Source organism: Paramisgurnus dabryanus, chromosome 21, assembly GCF_030506205.2.
Source record: "Paramisgurnus dabryanus chromosome 21, PD_genome_1.1, whole genome shotgun sequence".
NCBI lineage: Eukaryota > Metazoa > Chordata > Actinopteri > Cypriniformes > Cobitidae > Paramisgurnus > Paramisgurnus dabryanus.
Genome location: NC_133357.1, coordinates 711,815 through 734,743, shown reverse-complemented (window position 1 = coordinate 734,743; position 22,929 = coordinate 711,815). Strand labels below are relative to the sequence as shown.

At 39.0% G+C, this 22,929-nt stretch overlaps 1 protein-coding gene across 1 annotated transcript in view; it reads left to right on the top strand.

Moving 5' to 3' along the window:
- Positions 1 to 22,929, top strand: part of plxna2 (plexin A2) — a 246,623-nt gene that overhangs the window by 142,534 nt on the left and 81,160 nt on the right. Inside the window, exons 6-13 of the mRNA XM_065285403.2 lie at positions 1,042 to 1,165; positions 3,068 to 3,221; positions 7,357 to 7,453; positions 11,028 to 11,142; positions 12,752 to 12,952; positions 15,348 to 15,444; positions 15,634 to 15,833; positions 22,510 to 22,661. Of these exons, the coding sequence (XP_065141475.1) occupies positions 1,042 to 1,165; positions 3,068 to 3,221; positions 7,357 to 7,453; positions 11,028 to 11,142; positions 12,752 to 12,952; positions 15,348 to 15,444; positions 15,634 to 15,833; positions 22,510 to 22,661 (1,140 nt within the window). The remainder of the gene's footprint in view (positions 1 to 1,041; positions 1,166 to 3,067; positions 3,222 to 7,356; positions 7,454 to 11,027; positions 11,143 to 12,751; positions 12,953 to 15,347; positions 15,445 to 15,633; positions 15,834 to 22,509; positions 22,662 to 22,929) is intronic.

Sequence of the window (22,929 nt, the reverse complement as noted above, 5' to 3'; positions counted from 1 at the left end):
TAGCTTGCCTTTAGCTTAGCTGCCGACTGACGTATTCCTGTGGGTGGAGTTTAGTCAAAAAACTGTTCTAGTGATGTCATTAAAGCAGGAAGTAGAGGGCTGTACTACTGTAGTAAGGCAAATTCTGTTAAAGGAAATATATCGCCTGGCAGTGAGCTTTATCATTTTACAGGTATTATTTATGCTATTATAGCAACATTACACACTAACTAGGGTTTAAAAAATGGGATCAGGAAGAATGTGACCTTTAAATTACCGCACTTTCGCAGCATAAATTGCAGAGTTCCGTGCGCAAAATATGCGGGTTTGCGTGATTTCATAATCCACGCATTTTCGTAGCAAAAATCACATTTATCTTAGCAGAAAGTTGAAAAATCTTGCATTTACTTCGCACAAGTGGAGCCATGTCCCCTGTTGCCATGGGATAAAGTGATTATGTGACGTGAACATTATTGAAAAGCTGCAAACAGTTTTTGCAAGTTCCCACAATTTCATCCCATAAAATTGCGTAAAAATATCCCGCATATTCAATTGCATTTTTTAAGAAAACATGCCGCAAGATCAAGGATTTTTGCCCACAACAATCACAAAAAAAACTGTGTGTTTCTGGTAGGATTGAAATTAAGTCGGCTCAAACATGCATTTTGATGCATGCTGTGAGAAGGATTATTTTACCGGTATCATTATTTTACCTGTATGTTACCATGCTTACAGTTATTCTCAGCAAGTGTAGACACTGATAAAATGTGTATCTGAATGTGTTATAAGTTGTGTAAGTGTCTTTCATATGTGATTCTGACCGTGAAATCCAGACTTAAGACTTATAATCAAATTATGATATTAGTAGAATCAAGTTTGATTTCTCTCATTGACCTTACTGAGTCAAGATTAAAGATATGAATGTTATATTTTTACAGACTGAGTTTTATTAGATTTTTACTTATGTTTTCACAGGCATAATCACATATAAATTCAAATAAAATTGATTATCAATTTTAGCAAATCTTTTCAACTAACTACCATTCTTTCCCTCTCACATAGGTGTTCGCCAAGGGATCGCTGTGAGCGAGCAAATGAGCCGTACCGCTTCGCCGCCACACTTAGCCAGTGTGTGAAAGCCACGGTGTACCCGGACAGCATCGCCGTCTCTGAACCTAACGTACCGGTGAGACACTTTGCACCAAGCATTTTTTACACTCACAAGAACGCAAACACGTAAGGTGATATAAAAGAAGCAAAGATTTCTTACACCAAAAAAAAAAGGTTTTCAGCGCAACGTCTGGATAAGCAGTTTTTTGGTTTGTTGTGTTTGCACTCTGTGGGCGTTTGGAAGATCTCGAAAGCTTTGGGTGAGGTACGTGTGTGGGTGAGATACCACAAAGTGTGTGGGCCGATGTAGGAGTCGTGTTCAAGGATCTTTTTTGTGGACTCTTGTTTTGGCATGGGCATTTTATTTTTCTCCAGATTTACCTTGTGTAAGCAGAATTATTTCAGACAGGCAGTAAGCTTCAAATATAAGAGCTTCCAAATGCTTTTTAGTTGAATTCATTAATTATATAATCACCAACAACAATGTAAATAAACCTGGCAAAGAGTCAAACAATGCATATGAAATATTCATACACTAATGCATGCTTGAAAAGGTTAATGAGAATTCATCTAAAAAACAAAACATTTTCAGTATACACTGACAATGTTTGAACTCAAACACGTTATTACAATTAACCTGCCATGCTTAATGGTTAGAAAACAAAAAAAATTCTTGGAAGTTGTTAGAGATAAAAAAAACATTGTTTATTTAATTCATTCTTTACTTAAACTATAGGAAGCCGGTCCTCTTACATATCTTGCGTAACAAAATTCTGACGTCCAGATAATTGACTGTATCACAGCTACCTGATTAAGATAATGAGACGGTCGGCGTATAGCTCTCGACAGCACTACATCAGGGTCACCGCTGCTTGCTGCGTCTCACGGCGATGGGAAACTATCACCATGACAACGAAGCTCATCCGTGCGGGTCCCGGGGAGCATGCGAAAACAATCAAATTACCTTTATTAGAAATGCTAGCAACAATTAGCCTTCTCCACACAGAAAAAACACCCACTACATCGCAGGAAGAGCGTTAATGCGCAATGAAAGGAGCAAAGGCAAAACATAGCAACGCGACTAACGCCTCAACAATGTTGTTATGGGCAGACAACCCGGTATAGACGGAACTAACCACAAACAATGCCTTTTCTCGGCGTATCTATAGAGAATAACAAGACGGCTAATTAGCGTCTCTCTAGCTGTCGATTGCAAAGCAGCAGAAAGTAGGATCTGTGTGGTTTTGGGGTAATTAGACACTTTAGAGACATTCTTCAGAGTGGGAAATTTCAATGGCAAGAGAGCAGAAATTGGACGATTTCACTGTGACTCATTTAGAAGGTGTGAACTTCAAAAATCAGACGCTCGGATGTACAGACCCTAGCGCGACATTGAAAACAAGAAGGAAAAATAAGAGATAGCTGTGAGATCTTTATATAAGCCACAGTAATAATTATCTCACGTAGCGGCTGAGGGACCGGTCTGCACTTTCCTCCTGCCGTATGAAATGTGCGTGTTTGTAGCCGATGAGCTTTTGTCCGATGTGTCACCAGTCCCTTTGAGGACGACTTTAGAAAAGCGTGTGTGCTCTGAGAAGGTGTTAAGTGTACGTTGTGTAGTTCGAATATGGATTGGGATGAATTGTTCATATTAAATGTTTTAACCTTTTCGAGAAGACGGCATCTTTATATGGTTAAGTCTGTTGGTGATAATGAGACCCTCTGCTGTGTGATTTGCTCTAATACAAAGATTATGGTGGATGATACATATGACATTAAATGCACTATTTTTTTACAAATATCCATGAGATCAATTTAAATACAAATACAGAATTTGTAAAAATGTATGATGTAGGATAGTTTGAAAAATCGTCTCACCATCTGCATTTCACACACAGGCTGATTTTCAAATTTTGATCATGTTTTGTTTTTACACCGTATTAAGGTCATTTAAACTTAGTTTTTTTCTTCTGTCTAGCTGCTGGTGAAAGTGACAGACGTTCCGGATCTTTCCGCTGGAATCACATGCTCATTCGGGAACCTGACAGAGATTGAGGGAAGAGTGAATGGGAACCAGATTCTGTGCACGTCTCCTGCTGCTAAAGATGTTCCCATCATCCCCACCGATCAAGGTAACCATTTACATTTACAGGCTCTGTGAAATCTCTTGACAAGCACAGCTTTCTTCTGTTAATGTATTTGCTTTTGAAACAGGAATTTTGGTCGGTCTGTACCTACCTACCGGTCTGCCTGTCTGTCTTTACCTATCTGTCAATAAGTTTGGATCTGTCTCCCTGTACCTACCTGTCTGTCTGTCTATACCTAACTACCTACCTGTCTGTCTGTGTCTGTTTATCTCTAACTATCTGTCTATAAGTTTGGGTATGTCTCTCAGTCTGTCCCTTCCTGCCAACTAACCTGTCTGTCTATCTATCTATCTGTCTGTCTGTCTGTACCTACCTACCTGTCTTTCTATACCTACCTACATACCTGTCTGTCTGTCTGTACATTTGGATATGTCTGTCTGTCTGTCTGCCTGTGCATACAGTCCTGTCTTCTTACCTGTCTGTTTGTCTATACCTATCTGTCTATAAGTTTGGGTCTGTCTCTCTGTACCTGCCTACCTGTCTGTCTGTCCTTAGCTATCTGTCTATAAGTTTGGGTCTGTCTGTCTGTACCTGCCTACCTGTCTGTCTGTCTGCCCTTAGCTATCTGTCTATAAGTTTGGGTCTGTCTGTCAGTTTGTCCCTTCCTGCCTACTTACCTGTCTGTCTATACTGATCTGTCTGTCTGTATCTACCTGTGTCTATCTATGCCTGTCTGTCTGTATATAGCATCCTGCCTACTTACCTGTCTGTCTGTCTTTAGCTATATGTTTATAAGTTTGGATCTGTCTGTCTGTACCTACCTATCTGTCTATATGTTTGAATCTGTCTGTCTGTAGCTGTCTGCCTGTCTGTCTGTTTGTTTGTGTATACCTACCTGTCTGTCTGACTGTCTGTGTTTACCTTCCTGCCTACTTACCTGTCCGTTTGTCTATACCTGTTTATAAGTATATATCTATATATCTGTTTATAAGTTTGGGTCTGTCTGTACCTGTCTATCTGTCTTTAGCTATCTGTCTATAAGTTTGGATCTATTTTCAGTCTGTCCTTTCCTACCTACATACTCTGTCTATCTGTCTGTCTGTCTGTCTGTGTATACCTATCTGTCTGTAAGTTTGGATCTGTCTGTCTGTACCTACCTGTCTGTCTGTCTGTCTGTGTATACCTTCCTGCCTTCTTACCTTTATGCCTGTCTGTCTGTCTATACCTATGTGTCTATAAGTTTTGGTCTTTCAGTCTGTACCTGCCTACCTACCTGTCTGTCTGTCTTTAGCTATCTGTCTAAAAGTTTGGGTCTGTCTGTCACTCTGTCCCTTCCTGCCTACTTACCTGTCTGTTTGTACCTGCCTACCTGTCTGTCTGTATTTAGCTATCTGTCTATAAGTTTGGGTCTATCTCTTAGTCTGTCCCTTTCTGCGTACTTACCTGTCTGGTTGTCTGTCTGTCTATACCAATTTGTCTGTCTGTAGCTACCTGTCTCTCTATCTGTCTGTCTGTAAATACCATCCTGCCTACTTACCTGTCTGTCTGCCTGTCTGTCTGTCTATATATCTGTTTATAAGTTTGGGTCTCTCTGTCACAACCTGCCTACCTGTCTGCCTGTATTTAGCTATCTGTCTAAAAGTTTGGGTCTGTCTATCGGTCCTTTCCTTCCTGCCTACTTAGCTGTCTGTCTGTCTGTCTATACCGATATGCCTGTCTGTACCTACCTATCTGTCTCTCTCTCTGTCTGTCTGTATATACCTTCCTGCCTACTTACCTGTCTGTTTGTTTGTTTGTTTGTCTGTCCATACCTATCTGTCTGTAAGTTTGGGTATGTCTGTCTGTCTCTCTGTCTGTCCATATGTCTGTGTGTACCTTCATGCCTACTTACCTGTCTGTCTGTCTGTCTGTCTATACTTATCTGTCTGAAAGTTTGTATCTGTCTGTCTGTATATGTATACCTACCTGCCTTCTTACATGTCTGTCTATACTGTCTGCCTATACCTATTTGTCTATAAGTTTAGGGCTGTCTGTCTGACTACCTTCCAGCCTACTTGTCTGTCTGTCTGTCTATATTTACCTGTCTGTCTCTCTGTCTGTCTGTATATACATTCCTGCCTACTTGTCTGTATATACCTATCTGTCTATACGTTGGGATTTGCTGGGATCTTTCTGTTTGTTTGTCTATCTATCAATCATCCACAAAACTTAATATGCAGTGTTCCCAGCTGCATTATTTTAGTACCTCTAGAGTTTTCTGTCTTGTTTTTTTTCTCTCCATGTACTCAACATTTCCAATCAGTGCCATGTGCCCTATCAATTACCCTCTCTTTTCCTGTATTTTTCTCCATTCACCTGTTCCCATAAGAGAGGTGATCTCTATTCTCCGCTATAGATGCTCTGGTAATAGACTCTCCCTGGTGTACCCGACATTCGTGCTTCCTAATGAGGGCTTCTTTCGTCTGGGCCACCCCCTCACACTTAAGCCACACCATTGATCCCACCGGCCATGTGATACTGCAGCTCTAATGAGCCTACGCTGACCCCAGGTCAGCCTCAGGGCTGCAGGCGTGCTTGCAGACACAGTTATGCCCATTACAGGTGACAAGCACCCTGACCTCTCCCTACCTGTTATTGCTCCAGGGAAAGTGTTATTCCTGAACGGCGATCGACAATTGGGTTCAGAGTCATCTGGTTATGAATGTGATCAAAAAAGGAGCTGATCTGAGACCAGAGAGCAGTGTCGGACTGTGAATGATGTGATTTGATGTGTATTAAGCCAATCCAAAATGAAACCAAATGCATTTGCGAATTCTGCCATTGCATGGCGCTCAGTTTTCTTTTGAACCAAACACTTTACTTGTAAGCCATAAATGTGACTAATCACTAATCAACTCTGATTGTTTGTATTTTATATTAGCATATAATATATTATAGTGAACCGTATTATTTATATGACCAAAATAAATATGAATGTCTGTTAACTAAGAACCTTTCTGTAGCCAGATGGTGTATTTACGACATCTATCAGCAGGGTCCGCGCTATCCAGCCAAACAGTGACCCCAAACCAAATGTTATAAATGTAGTTGAAAGCAAATCTGACAGAATTATCATTTAACATTTAAGTTCATTGACAATTTGTATATTTTTATCGTCGTTTTTTCTTATTAGTTTTAAAATCATACATTCGTCCGTGAACAAATTCCTACATGTGCTTTCTCTCTAACCTCGATTCAGAAGCAGATGGCTGTATATGCAGCAGAAGTTGGTTGTGATTATCTGATTCACAGTAATCCCCTTCCAAACCCACTGTAAATGACAGCTCTGTTTACCCACAACCCCCATGTTCGCGTTATCCAATCAGCGCCCTCCCTCAGGTAAATGTCACGTTATCCCCCAATGCTTCATATTTGCTGGCTGTCTCTCCACCGGAGCATATGAGCATCGATCATGTGAGAAAATACTGGCTACGGGTATGTGCATCGATCGAACCGGTAGTCGCGCTGGGTGTGACCGATCATATTTCAGATTTTTCCAGCAGGCACTCTGCATTTGGGAATCGCGTGCCAGTTATTGTTTTTGGCACACATAAAGAGAAAGATGCTAAAAATGTTTCATAAATGACTTCCTTCCAGTCATCCATGTTATTGAGACAAAACGAGGCGCAGAAACAGGTGCGAAGGAGGGAAGGTAGTGCGTTCGAGGTCAGAGGTGACTCCCACACAATGTATGCTAGTTGAATCGCAGCCTGTTTGGGATGAAGCTTGTGTTTTTGTGTGTGTGAAGTGTTGGCCGCTTATCGAAATTGGAATTCTCCACGCTGACACCCAGCCAAACTGGATCGGCCTAGCTGGGGTGACGCAGCGCTGCCAGACGCACCTCCGTCATTACGACAGCGCTGCTGCCCGTGGGCCTGTTTCACATTAACAACGGGGCTCAGCTGTGTTCTCTGTTACAATAGCATGTCTTTACAAAAAAATATCAGTTTGGATGGCACACGCTGCAATGCCGCTCCGGGCTTCGCACGCCTGTAAGAGTGCGGCACGAGGAATGCCAAGTATTAATCAGAAGACAGCTTGAGTATGAGGAAAACTGAAAAGGGTGGCAAACAAAACTGTGTTGAAACACAACAAAATGACATCTGACAGAAATGTGCTTTCTCTCTTTCTCTCTTTTCAGACTGGTCTGGTGTGGAGCTGAGATTGAACTCAAAGGAAACGGGTCAGATGCTGATCAGCACCGAGGTGAAGTTTTACAACTGCAGCGTGCACCAGCTGTAAGTTTACACCTACATCACTTCCTTTTATCTGTGTGACCCTGCATGCGGTCCTGAGTTATAAAAGAGACAACTATTGTTATCCGATAATCATTCAAGTTTGTGTTCTTGATGCATTGTACCATTTACCCAGGATCAAGTATTATGACCACACAGTCAGCCCCGCCGATATATTTCTCACTTCCTGTTTCTCAGAGCATTACGTCGCACCGCTCAGCCAGTTCTTTCCACACGCTGTGAATATTTCAGAAGTGTTGTGCGACACACAAAACTGTGAATGTTGCGGCCCCAGCGGGCATCGTGATAATATTCAAAGAGTTTGTTATCGAGGCTGCGCTTGGCTCGGCACCAGATTCTCGCAGCGTGTCGAGTTTAAACTCTGCGATTGCTTTTGCAGCCCACTGTCTCCGCGTCCCTCACAGGCATTACTTTGCCATGCCTGGTCCTCGTGTCACAGCTATAAAAAGCCTCCATTACGGCAAATTCCGGCTGATTGCGTGACATTTCTGGAGTGAAGTGACTGAGATGTCTGAATTGCTGAAGTGTTCAGGGGGTCTGTGCCCAGGCTGGGGGCATCGCTGTCTATCACAATTTAATTCCCCTTCATCTACCACGTTGAGTGATCGGACTGAATCTCAGCTCACTCTGGGAGGACCGTTTATAAACGGCAATTTATGTCTGAGTCTTGAGTTTTCCAAAACTTCCTTTGTGTTTTTGGTGTCTATATTCATAGCTTGTGTGTCTCTGGTGTCTTCTGTGAAGAACAGATGCTGCGCGATGCTGGAGATCACAGTGCCCCGGTAACTGGAAGCTTGCTAAAAGGCACATGAAGAGGTTGCTTCCGAGAGATCTGATTGGCTGGCACGGATAGGCTCACCCCACCCTTCTTTTTCCTACACTTCCTTTTTCTCTCATGCCCGTGTTGCCCAAGCATCTGACAAATCTGGAACTAATCAAACTAACTCCTTGTATCAAATCCTTCTGAACCCACATCAAACCCCCTGCCCCTTGTGTGGCAGACCTCACACAGTTTGGTTCTTCTTTTGTGCCAGTGCCACAGGGGATTATGGTTAAACTGGAAGACAGGAGGCAGGACAGCCCTCTGTGTATCTCAGCTCTTAGTGTTTTTGCAAATATGTTTGATTACATAGATTTATGCATGTTGCAGACGATTTTATCCAGTGCATTAAAGGAATACATTTTATCAGTGTGTGTGTTCCCTCTTGCACTGCTTTACCAACTGAGCACTATTCCCAAAATTTACTCCCACACTTTTCCTTAAATGTTTTAAACTGCTGAAATTCATCTGGCGTTCCCATGTGAAGCGACAAAGTGATTAAGTGCATCATGATATATTACACTAATCATAGTGCACAGCTCTGTTAATGTACAGAAATCATGCCGTCCAGTCATCTTTGCCCATGTGAGTCCAAAGGCCCAATTGGGATCCTGCGCATATGAATATTTTAGCATAAACACATTTGCATAATTTAATCGGCATGCAAAAACACAGATTCTTGGACCTGCTGTAGAGGTTTATTGCCCTCGAAGTGCCTCCAGGAATCCAAAACAACAAACACATGACATATTCCTCTTCAAACACAACAAAGCCTGCTCATCCTAACTAGGAAACTTATGGAAGTGGGGTTTTTTTGGGAATGTGTTGGTATTATAGTCTCTGGAATATGGTTGTCAAATTCCAGGAATTTTCATGGCTGGAAAATTTCCATAGAAATTGACGGGAATATATTGCAATTAACAGGAATATATGTGAATTAGTGGGAATAAACTAAAAAAAATGCAGAGTTGCCTATAACAGGGAACTTAAATGTAGTTGAAAAAATCTTGCAGCATCATTTTGTTTAAAACAACAAGATTTAGTGAAATTTCAGCTGAATTTCTATCCTGCACAATGCACATTCCTCAGTCACATGCACACTGCTTACTAGAATGATTTCTAGAGGATTTTTGATCAAATAAATCCAGGCTTTGATGAGCGCAAGTATCAGGATTTTTTGAAAAATTAAAATAAATAATATGCAAAAATTACACATTTATTAAAACAAAGAACAATTTATTTAAAATAAAATCCCCTCTATTTTGTAACAATACACACTATCGTTTAAAAGTTTGGGGTAATTGTTTTCTTTCCTTTTTTAAACTTAATTTTAAAATTTGTATTACCATGCATGGATGTCTGCTTATGACCAAACAAAATATTTATTTACGTTTGTATATGATAAAAGTTTATATAAATTTCCAAATAATTTCCATAATTCTTGTTAAGTTTCCAATTTGAAATATATACAAAATTCCTCATATTAAGTTCCCATTGAAAGTTTCAGAAAATGTATCGGAAACTTTCCCCCTCCGCAACCTTTCTCTGGATGTCCTTGTCTTGAGCTAAAATTCTCCATATTAAGTTTTCCGAAAAATTTATCGAAAACTTTCCGCCTCTTCGCAACCTTACTCTGCACGTCCTTGTTGTGAGCTATCCACATGTAAAAAAAATTAAGTGAAATTATGTTTTTGTCCATTTTACTGTAAACGTATGGCCTGGGTAAACTTAATTTGTATGCGTACACAAAGGAAAGCTGGACTTTAATAATCGTTCATACTTTGGCTTGTGGTTGCGTATGCACATACATATGTAGGCCAGGAGGGGTGCTGAAATTTGCCGATACCCTTTCCTCAAACACCTGTGTATGTGTTTACGTCAAACGAAGTATTCTTTACAAGGCTGTGCTAAAATGTCACTTTATTTATTATGACTCAACTTGTATACTTAAATGTTTTGATTTCTTTGTATGAATTTAATATTTGGCTTGATGGCTACATCTGGTGGAAACTTTGTGTCAATAGCCCACTTAGAAATCCCCTTACTGATAAAAATGCTGATGTGTCAAATACTTGTTTTCCCCACTGTATATAAAAAACATAAAAAAGTATACTTGGGCTTTTAGTGTGGCCCAAGGTCTGAGTTTCTAATATTCATTTTATAAATGTTACCATTCTACCTTCATGAAAATCGTGCAAAAACTCTTTACCCACAGACACTATAGTGTCAATACAAATCATATGTTGCAGCAAAGCTATATAAGCTGAATGTCTTAATACTACAGTAATAATTGTACAGCTAAGGTTTAGCATAACTGTATGTGGGTGGGAGAAGCTGTCCAACACGTCAAACTAATTTCCGCAGTCCTCTTTTAATTTTGTCAGCAATAAGCCGCAAAGGTCAAGAACACAGCAGCGGTGGTCTCAAAGGCACAGTCTCGTCCTCAGTGCTAATCTAAAACCTGGAGCTTTTTTTATAGTGCCTCTCAGGAAAGGCATAAATTAGAAGCATTACTGATCGTAAATAGCACTTTATACCACCAGTTGTAATTATTTGCGTAATTTGTGACAAGTTACAGCTTCATCTGTAGGTGTATTGAAAGCTATAGCATGGTGGGAAACAGATCCTAGACCAGGTGTTACAGGTACCTGTGTCTCATAGCATTTGGATTTGGGTAAATTTAATGGTTCGACTATCCCTCACATTCTAACATCTTTCTCTCTCCTGCGTGTTTAGATGTCTTTCCTGCGTCACCAGTTCCTTTCGATGCCACTGGTGCAAATATCGAAACCTCTGCACCCATGACCCCTCCAGCTGCTCCTTCCAGGAGGGACGCGTCAACGCTTCAGAGGTACACACACTGAACAGCTGTGTGTATGAGGTCAAGGCTCACAGTGGCAGATCTACCAAATTGCAAAGCTCAGGGGAAGAGCTTCCAATAATAGATGCAAAAAAGTGTGTGTGAAGATGTCGAGGGCCGGAGAGCCGGCGTGTGTGCAATTGCAGGTGTTCAGCTGATCAATGTGCTACATTACACCCTGTCAGGTGGTAAACACACTTGCTCACCCTCTCACAGCGAGCAATTAGCAGTCGATATCCAGAATATTCTCCATCACACCACATACAGACAACCCACTTATTCACACACAGCCATATGCACTAATAAACACACACACACTTATGCTGGCAAAAAGCACTTAGGGTGCAACATCGATCATGGTGTATGTACGTAGATTCATTTGCATAATTGTGTGTGTAGGCTTATGAGTAAATGTATGTTGTGTGTGTCTGTAGCTTGGGTATTCTTTAGAGGGAATATTGCAACAAAACAAAGCAATAAAGCAAATCATATTTGTACACTACAACCACACTGCAGAAAATGATTTTCAAGAAAAAAAATTCTTAGAATTTTTGTCTTGTTTTCAGTAAAAATATCAATAAATCCTTAAATTAAGATGCTTTTTCTTGATGAGCAAAACGACCCAAGAAAATAACAATATTTTCAAAAAATATAAAATTTAAGTGATTTTGTGCCTAAACAAGCAAAAAAAAAAAAAAAAAATGCCAATGGGTTAAGAACATTTTTCTTGAATTTAGTGCTTAAGAAAAATTTTCAAGATTTTTTTGCTTGTTTTATGCACAAAATCATTTAAATTTGATATTTTTGTCTAAAAACTAGACTTATTTTCTTGGGTCATTTTGCTCATCAAGAAAAAGCATCTTAATTTAAGAATTTTTAGATATTTTTACTGAAAACAAGACAAAAATACTAAGAATTTTTTTTCTTGAAAATCCTTTTTTGTAGTGTACTCAAAAGTTATTTATTTTATTTTTGTCTCAAAAATGTATCTCTTGTTTTGCACTACAAAAAAAATTTCAAATTCTTAAATCAAGATAAATTTCTCCAATATTTTCTTGTTTTAAATATGGACTTAATTTTTATATAATTTTTCAAGACTTGATATCTTAGGTCAATTTGCTTCTCAATTTAAGAATTGAAAATTTTTGTCCTGCAAAATACAAATGCTTCAACCTTTGCTCAATGAATGGTTTATCACAATAGGATATGATTTCTCAGTTGCCCATGCATTCACGTCCACAAGCCTGGGTGCAATGTGTAGTAAAAATGAGTATCATTATTTAAAAGAGATACAGGTCTGCAGTACCATATGTCCCCATTCAAGTTTGTGTGTATTGGAGACACCAGGGACACATTTCACTTGCTGACCTACTAGCACACAACATGACTACACACGGCTTTTAGAGAGAAACTCTTTGACATGCTTTTAAAGAGCATTTGGGATTTGTGCATGTAAGACCATGGGAGCATTTGCTGTTTGTAAAGTGCATGTACATCTATGTACAGTTTTTTGAAGGCCTTTCTTGATTCATGTTTTTACCGGATGTTTTTTTTGTAAATATGTGTACGCGTTCACCTCTCGCTTCCTTCACTGTTGCAGGACTGTCCTCAGTTGGTTCGCTCCGAGGAGATTCTGATCCCGGCGGGTGAGGTGAAGCCCATCACACTGAAAGCACGAAATCTGCCGCAGCCTCAGTCGGGTCAGCGCGGGTACGAGTGTGTGTTACACATCCAAGGAGTCAGTCATAGAGTGACCGCTCTCAGATTCAACAGCTCCAGTGTACAGTGCCAGAACAGTTCGGTACGTCTCATGCATACAGACGGATTCAAAGCATGTGTACGGTGTGTTGGACTTTGCATGTGTACCCACAAGGCGAAGAATTCACTAATTCGAGCTTTTTATAAGAGATGCGCCAATAAAATATATTACATTGTTTAAATTAAATATTTAAAATCCAGCTTACTATGGTTGGACAACTGTTAGCCAACTTGATTTCCCAAAATGTGTAAACGGGTGATTTTCACGAAAACTTGTTTTTAAAAATGTCAAGCATGAAAATGTAAAAATTGCTTAAATTTACTTTTTTTCCCACCAGACATTGAAAAACAAAGTCTGGAGTAAATGGGAACATTAATTTAAACACTTTTACTTATCATTTAACACTTTTTGTAACATAATTAAAAAAATTAGTCCTAAAAAATCTCATTACCGCAACAGTCAGAAAACATCAACACTGACATATTTTCAAAATGACATGACAAACCTGAAAGAACATCATTTGGAGATTCTGCACATGCATTTAAAATCAAAGTATTATGCTTCTATTAATTAAATTAACATTTAATAAGCATCTGTTGCGGTAATGATAATCAAAATGTCGTGTAAGCATTCTGACAAGACAATATTTCAAATTAACTGTAAAAAAATGATCTTACCTGGTATCCATCTTAAGGTAACTGGTCCATGTGCTTGGTCACTCAAAATCAAACTTTATTAAAATTCTGTATGTGTGCTTAAACTGTTCTCAAAAAGTGTTGCGGAGGATGAGAACATCAGGCATGGACACATCATTTTCCTAATTTTTCTTCATTATTATTATACATGAATATTCAGTAAATATTTTTTCTGTCATCTAAAGTAGTCTAGCAAAACATCCATTTATTTTTTTTCTAAATATTTTTGTGTTAATTTGATTAAATTACAACATAACGCATGTTCAAACACAGCCGGACACATTGCGGTAATGAGAATTTCAGCAGAAAATGAGATAAAATTGACAAATTATAAATTCTTATGTTGAAATCACACATTGTGCAAGGTAGAACACAGTATTGTGTTAATTCTGATGCTTTTTAATATTACTATATTACACATTTTATAGCTAAAATCATTAGTGCCGTGGTGTTTCAATGGTTTCGTGAAAATCACCCAAACACTGCTGGTCTAGGTTTCTATCAAAGCAACATTGGGTCAGACGATGACACAAGGAATCTGTAACTCAAAACCTGTCATTATTTTTACAGTTCATTTTTGAGCTTACTCTAGGTACAGCTGACATATTAGTTGCCTGTTTTGTGATGCCATAGTGAACAGAATCGTGACAGTGGTCTGCCCAATATTATATATCTTTCTCTTATTCATACTTCAGTAACACACACACACACAGTAATGATAAGGCTGGAGGTGGTTAGAGCTCAGTGTCCAAGCTGTAAAAATATCAGAGTCTTGAAAGGGTTTCCTATCCCTCTGACTGATGATGCAAGTCTGCAGTAACTCAATAACCAGACTAATACAGTCAACCCACCTCTAACTCTCTCACTCCCTCGCCTTCTGTCTCGCTCTGCCTTCCCCCTCATATTTTTTGGCTGCATATTACAATCAATAATTGACACGCAGAAGACAAAATGAAATAAAAAAAATGTAATAAACTGTATATTATTACAATGATTGCACTCTAATGCAGCTTACATGTCAAACGCGTAGAATCCTTGCTCTAGATTACTTGCGGATTTAATTTTGTGTCATGCAAATATTTCGCCTGAGTATTTTCAGCTTGCCCGTTTTTGCAGCAAACCAGTCCTTCCAGAAAAGCGGACTTTTATGTGATTGTTATAGGCAAAAATCCTTGATCTTGCAGCATGATTTCTTAAAAAATGGAATATGGGGGATATTTATGCAATGAAATTGTGGGAATTTGCAAAAATTGCGGGAACTTGCAAAAACAGTTTGCAGCTTTTACCGCTTTTCAATGATGTTCATGTCCCATAATCACATCACTTCATAACGTTCCCATGGCAACAGGGGACATGGCTGCGCTTGCGTGAAGTAAATGCAAAATTTTTCAACTTTCATGCAAGCCCCGCATATTTTGCGTATGGAAATCTGGAATTTAGGCTGTGAAAGTGCGGGGTATTTGAAAAATGCGGCCCCTGCATAAATATGCGGACTTTGGCTGATTATGCGTTAAATCATGCGTTCGCATAATCACGTTTTTCTGGAGGGACTGGCAAACGTGCCGTCCAATTTGCATCATTTGCATCGCCCAACGCATGTTCGTGTCTATTCGCGTATTTGCATTGACTTTGTATGTAATCTACTCAACGCAAATCTTTGAATTCGCGTTTGGTGTGTACGCCCCATAAGGCTACTGTTAACCTCTCTTTCTCTCTCTTTCTTTCTTTCTCTCTCTCTCCAGTATTTGTATGAAGGCTTGCGGATCAGTGAGTTGCCGGTGGATTTCTCTGTGGTGTGGAATGGAAACTTCATCATTGATAATCCTGAGAACATCAAAGGTATTGCACAAACCTACTCTTATTTAAAATGATATTTTCTGACCAATATGAGGGTGGGTAAATAATGATGACAGAATGTACATTTTGGGGTGAACTATGCCTTGAATGCCACAGACCACAGGACAATAGTGCTAAGAAGTCATTAGTCCACTTTCATAAACTAAATCTCATCTTTTATATATCCCACAGTGCACCTGTACAAGTGTGGCGCTCAGAGGGACAGCTGTGGCGTGTGTCTGAAGGCGGAGAGGAAGTTTCAGTGTGGCTGGTGCAGTATGGAGGGTCGCTGCACATTACGCCAGCACTGCCCAATGTCCAACCCATACACCAGCCGATGGCTGAACCTCGCCAGCACCAACGTCAAGTGCACCAACCCTCGAATTACAGAGGTACAAACATGATAAATGCATGTGTTTTCAGAGATTCGCCATGTTAAGCCTCATTTAAGAAGATGATGTCAACGTTTTGCATCATATGTTTAATAATATTATACAATTCATATTTCATATTAAAAAAGGACATCTGGGACAATGCTTCCTGTTAATATCATTCATCAATGCTGCTATTTATAAAGAAAGGTGAGCTGTGTGTGTATCAGAAATGATATTTCCCTCTCTCTCTTATTGTGTCTATCATACCTCAGTCATACCTCACTGTAGATGCCAATATCTCAGATTTTGTTGTAATTAACACAAAGTTAGACCGCTGATGGCATACTGTGAGGTGTGTGTGTGTGCTCGGAGACTGAGAAAGACATGGTGTTTAATTAATGTAGGTAACGCACCACTGCCCTGTGTTTAAAGTAGCTTCCCATTGATTCACACGACTCTTTGCAGCCCGCGTATCACAAGGTGTGTCCCTGTGTGCACCCAAGACAATTAAAAAGTAAGGTTGTGTCTTCCTGTTGTCTGTTTTAATTTAAAATAAATAGGCAAATGAATAAATAGGGTGGAGAGAGCCTTGTGTATCAACAACATACACATTGAGAACGTGAATGTGCATTTTTATTTATTACATTGCACTGCTTTGGCCATATTTATATACAGAGAGAGCATTTAAAGGTGCAATGTGTATATTTTAGGAGAATCTATTGACAGAAATGCAATATGATATACATAACTGTGCTTTCAGTGGTTTATAAAGACTTTACATAATATACTGTATTGTTTTTATTACCTTAAAATGAGCAGGTTTGTCTACATACACCGTGGGTCCCTTTACATGGAAGTCACCATTTTGTGCCGCCATGTTTCTACAGTAGCCCTAAATGGACAAAATACTTTACAGAGCCAGTTTTTATCACTACATTGTCTTAGATAATGACATGTTTGTCCTGTGGCGGCCGTCGGGTGTAATTCGCAACCTCACCACTACATGCCGCTAAAATCTACACAGTGCACCTTTAACATTTATATAAATATGTATGTCTAAATATGTCTTCCTGTAGCTCAGTTGATACAGTACTATGTTTGAAAGGTCGTCGGTTCGATCTCAGGTATCACACATACTGATAAAAATGCATAGATTTAGTGCACTTTGATTGAAAGCATCTGACAAATACATAAATGCAAATGCGTTTCATCACAACAGAAAAAATTTATCTAGGACAATTAAAAAGAGGCTTGTTATTTAGTTATGTTGCAGTTATGTCTGAAAATAAGCATTTGTTAGCTGATTTGTACAAATACATAGACATCAGTGAGATCTCTACAGTACGATGACAGTCATGAATGATTAATGCTTCTATTAAGCAGTGCTCTGCCCCTCCTCTAAAGCCTCATTCATATTAATAAGGCTTAAGCCCTCAGTGAAAGCTGAGGGTTAGGCATCAAATGAATGAGGAGGAAAGTCAGGCACTTGAAGCTGGTCTAGACGCTCCCCTTTGCTTCAAATGTTCTCTGAGCCTCTTCTTAGTGGTTCAGTCACGGAAAGGTTGGTGTCAGTTCGTGCCCCGCAGAGCTGATCTCGGATCAGCGAAGATAACTTTTGAAGATTGTGGATTTGTATTGAGGTTTTCATTATAATGAATATACAGTATACGGTTTTTATATACAAATATATGAAGAGTTTGGTTCCAAAACGCAATAAATCCATTTTGACAAATTTCGGTAAAAACATGTTTTCTATACCAAGAAAGTGACAAGATGAAAACCACTATTTTCTGTTACAAACTTTCACATAGCATCTTTAGGTTATAAAAACATTAAAAATTCAAATCCATAACTTGATTTTCAAAGATTTATTATAAAAACGCATTATTTTTTCCACAAAATGCAATAAATCCATGACAAGTTTTTAATGCTATAAATCTTTTGATTCAATAGCATATATATATAATTGTGCATTCATCTTTGCCATTTAATATTCATTTAGTTGACTAGTGTTATACACTGATAAAAATATATACATTAATGGCATTAATCAAAACCCTTACTTTGTCATATTAAGAACACTGTCATTGCTGCAGTTATACTTGACGTCGTCGCTTAACATTTTTACAGCGATCAGCTGTAAAATGTTTTGGTCCTGCTCGATTTTCGTTGACTTTGAGTAAAATAATGGAACGTTTTTCATAAGAGAACAAGCACCCGTCTCCCGAGTGCCTATCGCGTAAATTATCAGAAGTTGATGGCTTACGTTTCTTTCCCGTTACAGAAAACCATCACAGGTTCATCAATCCCATTAAAGTAATATTTTGTTTTTGTTTGTTTGTTGATCACAAAGTACAAAGTAGATGAGGAAAACTAAGATTCTGTGTACTCAACGCGCCGCCATGTTTGTTTACATTGTGTGGAATGGTGCGCTATAATTTCTGGAGCGGATTTATTGCATTCTGTAGAAAAGGAGGAGTGGCGTTTATCGCGTTTTGGGAAAAAAAGGGAGAAAAGATGACAGAATAACACGACGGATATTGGATTTTGCGTAAAATTAAGAATTTACTTTTAAATACTGACCTTATATAATACTGGTTCTGGCAGTAACTCATTTTTTTCAGAAATGGCGTTTATTGCGTTTTGGAACCAAACTCTTCATATGTTTACCTGTAATAAAAAAATTATACCTAAAACCATGCTGTGGGAAAATAGTTGCAAGTTGTACTGTACTTGATTGGGATCTTGAAATTTTGATTTCATTTCACATTGATTTATTTGACATTATCAGTATTAAAGGGCCTCTCCACTTTTTTTGAAAATATTCTAATTTTCCAGCTTCCCTAGAGTTAAATATTTGTTTAATATATCGTTTTAGAACCCATTCCGCTGATCTCCAGGTCTGGCTGTACCACTTTTAGCATAGCTTAGCATAATCCATTGAATCTGATTAGACCATTAGCATAGCGCTAAAAAAATAACCAAAGAGTTTCAATATTTTTCCTATTTACAACTTGACTCTTCTGTAGTTACATTGTGTACTAAGACCGACAGAAAATTCAAAGTTGCACATTTTTTTAAGACAGATATGGCTAGGAACTATACTCTCATTCTGGCGTAATAATCAAGGACTTTGCTGCCGTAACATGGCTGCAGGAGGTGCAATGATATTACGCAGCAGCCGAAATTAGTCCCCTTGGTAACTTTCAATAGCAGGGGACTATTTTTGGGCACTGCGTAATATCATTGTGCCTTCTGCAGACATGTAACGGCAGCAAAGTCCTTGATTATTACGCCAGAATGAGAGTATAGTTCCTAGACATATCTGCCTAGAAAATTGCAACTTTTAATTTTCTGTTGGTCTTAGTACACGATGTAACTACAGAAGAGTCAAGTTTTAAATAGGAAAAATATCCAAACTCTTTGGTTATTTTTTAGCGTGATGCTAATGGTCTAATCAGATTCAATGGATTATGCTAAGCTATGCTAAAAGTGTTAGCGCCAGACTGGAGATCAGCTGAATGGATTCCAAAACAGTAAAAATCAAATGTTTACCTTAAGGGGAGCTGGAAAATGAGCATATTTAAAAAAAGTGGAATGTCCCAAGGTTATATTTCGGAAGAATGTTCTTCACATTATGCAGGATGATTTTGTGTAGAAAACAGTAAATCACAAACAGTTATTTTAGCTTGGTTTTCACACACACGGTCACATATGGCTTAAATACATATACACAGGTAGACAGACAAATACAGATACACAAAAAAAGCCTGCACAGTGAAAATCATCATGAATAAATGATATCGCCCTGATAGAGCCGTCTCTCCCCTTCACAGCCACTGGTACATCTGTAATTCCTGTCAAACCCACATGTCTATTTACAGAGGAGAACTCAGCTCAGCGCACTCAACCACAAATCCCAATTTTAAACCAGATGCACCACTTTCAAGTCCCCTGTCACTTCTTTTCTTTGCTTAAACAGTTTCCCACTTGGCAGAAGTACAAAAACCGGCCCTTCTTTTCTCCATTTTCTTTTCGCTCTTTATCGCCGGCAACCACGGGGACATTTAAGAGCAAATAAAGCGTTTAGTATGCAGTTTATGCGGCGAGAAACAAGTCATAAAGCGAGTTTTATCAAGCCCATAAATTGCATCTCAGCGTGAATTTGGGACATCATCTGAAAGACTCGATCGCGGTAACAAATCACACATTTTCTCATCCGCCACACACCTTCATTACAGTTTCCTAATTATACGCAGCAATTCATTCCGTGAAAACTCTCCAAGGATGGGAAATACATCCCCATTTAGACTCAAACGTGCCAGTGTTAGGCATTAACATTTCTCTTCCATCACTTGGAAAGGTAGGTTTGTTCAAACTGACTATGTGCCACCAAATTAGTGCCATCGTCTTTTTGTGCCCCAATCAAACCCCTTCCTACATTTTTATAAATAATATGTTTTAGTAACATTACACAAATGGAAATGTTTATGTTGAATTTAAAAGGAATACACTGTGAGTGGCCACAGGAAATGCATGCATAAAATAATAAGAAGGCTTCCAATCTGTCATCCAACCCTTTTGAGACGTGACATCGGCCCCTGACTGTATGTGTATGTGTCTGTTTTTATCTCTTCGTGTCAGTATAACTCAAAGGAAGACCGAACCGTGAGAATCATGTATATCTTCTCTAAAGCTCTGCTCATTCTTTCCGGCCTGGAAAGCACAGACTCACTTTTCTAATAAGGGTGAAATTGCAGTGGTACATGATTGTAGCTCTGGAACCGTCAGCCACGCAATCTGCGGTTCTGTGTAGCGACATCGGGGTCAAACAACGCCGCGCTTTTCCCGAGGAGTGGGCGTAGAGACTTTGAAGTTTTGAGTCAATGCTGAAGATATTTGTGCTCTGTATGAATAAAGCCCATTTGATGTCTGTAATGGTCGGTCAGGACAGCACCATGCTTGGTGAATCAGACTGTCACATGACAGATGAGGTTTCTGATAAAATGGTATACAGCTTTACTATGAAGTTAGGTATTTGTTTTATACTAAATATATTATATGTTGTTAATATATCCCCTTACAGTAGCTTCAGCAAGCTAGTTAGTTTTTTATAGTTAGTCAGATATTGACTCGGACTGATGTGAATATATTTAGCTTGCATTCTTTCTTTCTGTATTTCCTTCCATGTTTACATGTTTTCCTGCTCTGGTCCTGCGTCCCCAGGATGCAATAAAAGATTTATGAGCTAAAGTACCGCTGTGGCACACTTACTTCAGATCTTAACCAATTAATGTCCACTACGTAAGTTCAGGCTGGGATACACTATTCCTGTTGGGTGACTGCATAATGCGCTTCATGCATCTGACTGGCCTTAGATCAGCTTATAAAATGTTCTAGTACGGTCATGTTGGTTTAACTTCCACATGACTGCACACAAATAGTTTATTGATTGTGCATGTAGTGGCTATACTGCATATGTGGCCTATTGGTTTCTTCAATGTTCCCGTCATTGCCCTTTCTCGCTCTCCGTCGGTGATATTTGGATCTAGAGAAGGTCCAGCACAGAGTGTCTCTTGGGTTTTAACGGCACAGAAGGCCTTGTGGCACCCAGAGCCAAGGTCACGCTGAGTGGCCATATTGTATTTTATGAGAGGGTGTGCTGCGCTGAGGGCTGAAATGGCCTTGTGTTAGATTTATAGCCCGTGGCAAATGCATGCAGATCTGACTGTAGAATTTTAATGCATTGTGCGGATTTTGTGATTAATTTTATTTGTGTAATTCATAACTATCAAAGTGAAACACAAAAGAATCTGGCTATGGATCTGTTGTCTTGAATTGCATTGTATTTATTTTGTTTGTATTGTATATTGTACATATGTCTTTGCATTCTAAATTGTTCATTTGTATTTTGATATCTTAGGAGCTGCTTAACTGTTTTGGGTTGTTGTTTGAACAACAACAATATACAGGTGCTGGTCATATAATTAGAATATCATCAAAAAGATGATTTATTTATCTTATTGTAAAAGACTGCAGATTTGACAGTTGTCCAAAAGATGACCACTGACACCTTGAACAAAAAGGGCAAGACACAAAAGATCATAACAAAAACGTTTGGCTGTTCACAGAGCTCTGTGTCCAAGCACATAAATAGAGAGGCGAAGGGAAGGAAAAGATGTGGTAGAAAAAAGTAATGATGTTCTAATTATATGACCAGCAACTGTAGATCTATTTATTTTATTATATTTTATTGTGCAGTAGCCCTAAATGGACAAAATTTTCACACAAAAAGTGTGTTTTGTCACTAGGCTAGGTTGTCCCAGACGATGCCATGTTTGTCTTGTATGGGCTACCGTAGCTTCTCTATGCGTTTTAAAAGGGACGGGTGAGCTGTGGACTCCCCGCTAGATGGCACTAAAAATTTACACAGTGGACCTTTACGACAACAATATTCTTTACAAAAACATTATAAACATTTAGCAAATGTATTAAACGATTCATTCTAATTCAAGATATAAAAAATAGTAGTTGCAGGCTGTGTGAATTTTATAAATATTCTACAAAGGTCCAAAGTGACTGCAGAATCTATAACACTGTGCTTTGAAATTCTTGTTTTAACAATATTGCTGACAGAGTTTAAGAAAAAAATGTATGAACGCACTCACAAATGCATCTCTCCCTCTCATTGCAGGTGAGCCCAGTGGCCGGACCACCAGAAGGGGGCACTAGAGTAACAATTCGCGGCATCAACCTGGGTCTGTCCTTCTCAGACATGATCAACAACGTACAAGTGGCAGGATTCCAGTGCACCCCAATAGAGACCGGCTACGTTATTGCTGAACAGTACGTGACAACTAATATTAAAATGCAAGAAAATTACTTGAGCTTATCTTTCTGAAAAGATAGTGTTGTACATTGAAAAGCTTATTTTTTGTAGTTCAGAGCACAGCCAGATGGGTTCATTAAACGTTTACAAGAGCTAGCGCACTACCCTTTGATGTCCTAAGTGTTAACTGACCAATCAGGTTTGAGGATGAAAGACAGGGTTGCCCGTGGCCATCTCCGTTCCGCTCTAGTGACTGTGCCGCAGCGTCTTAGCTGACAGAAACAT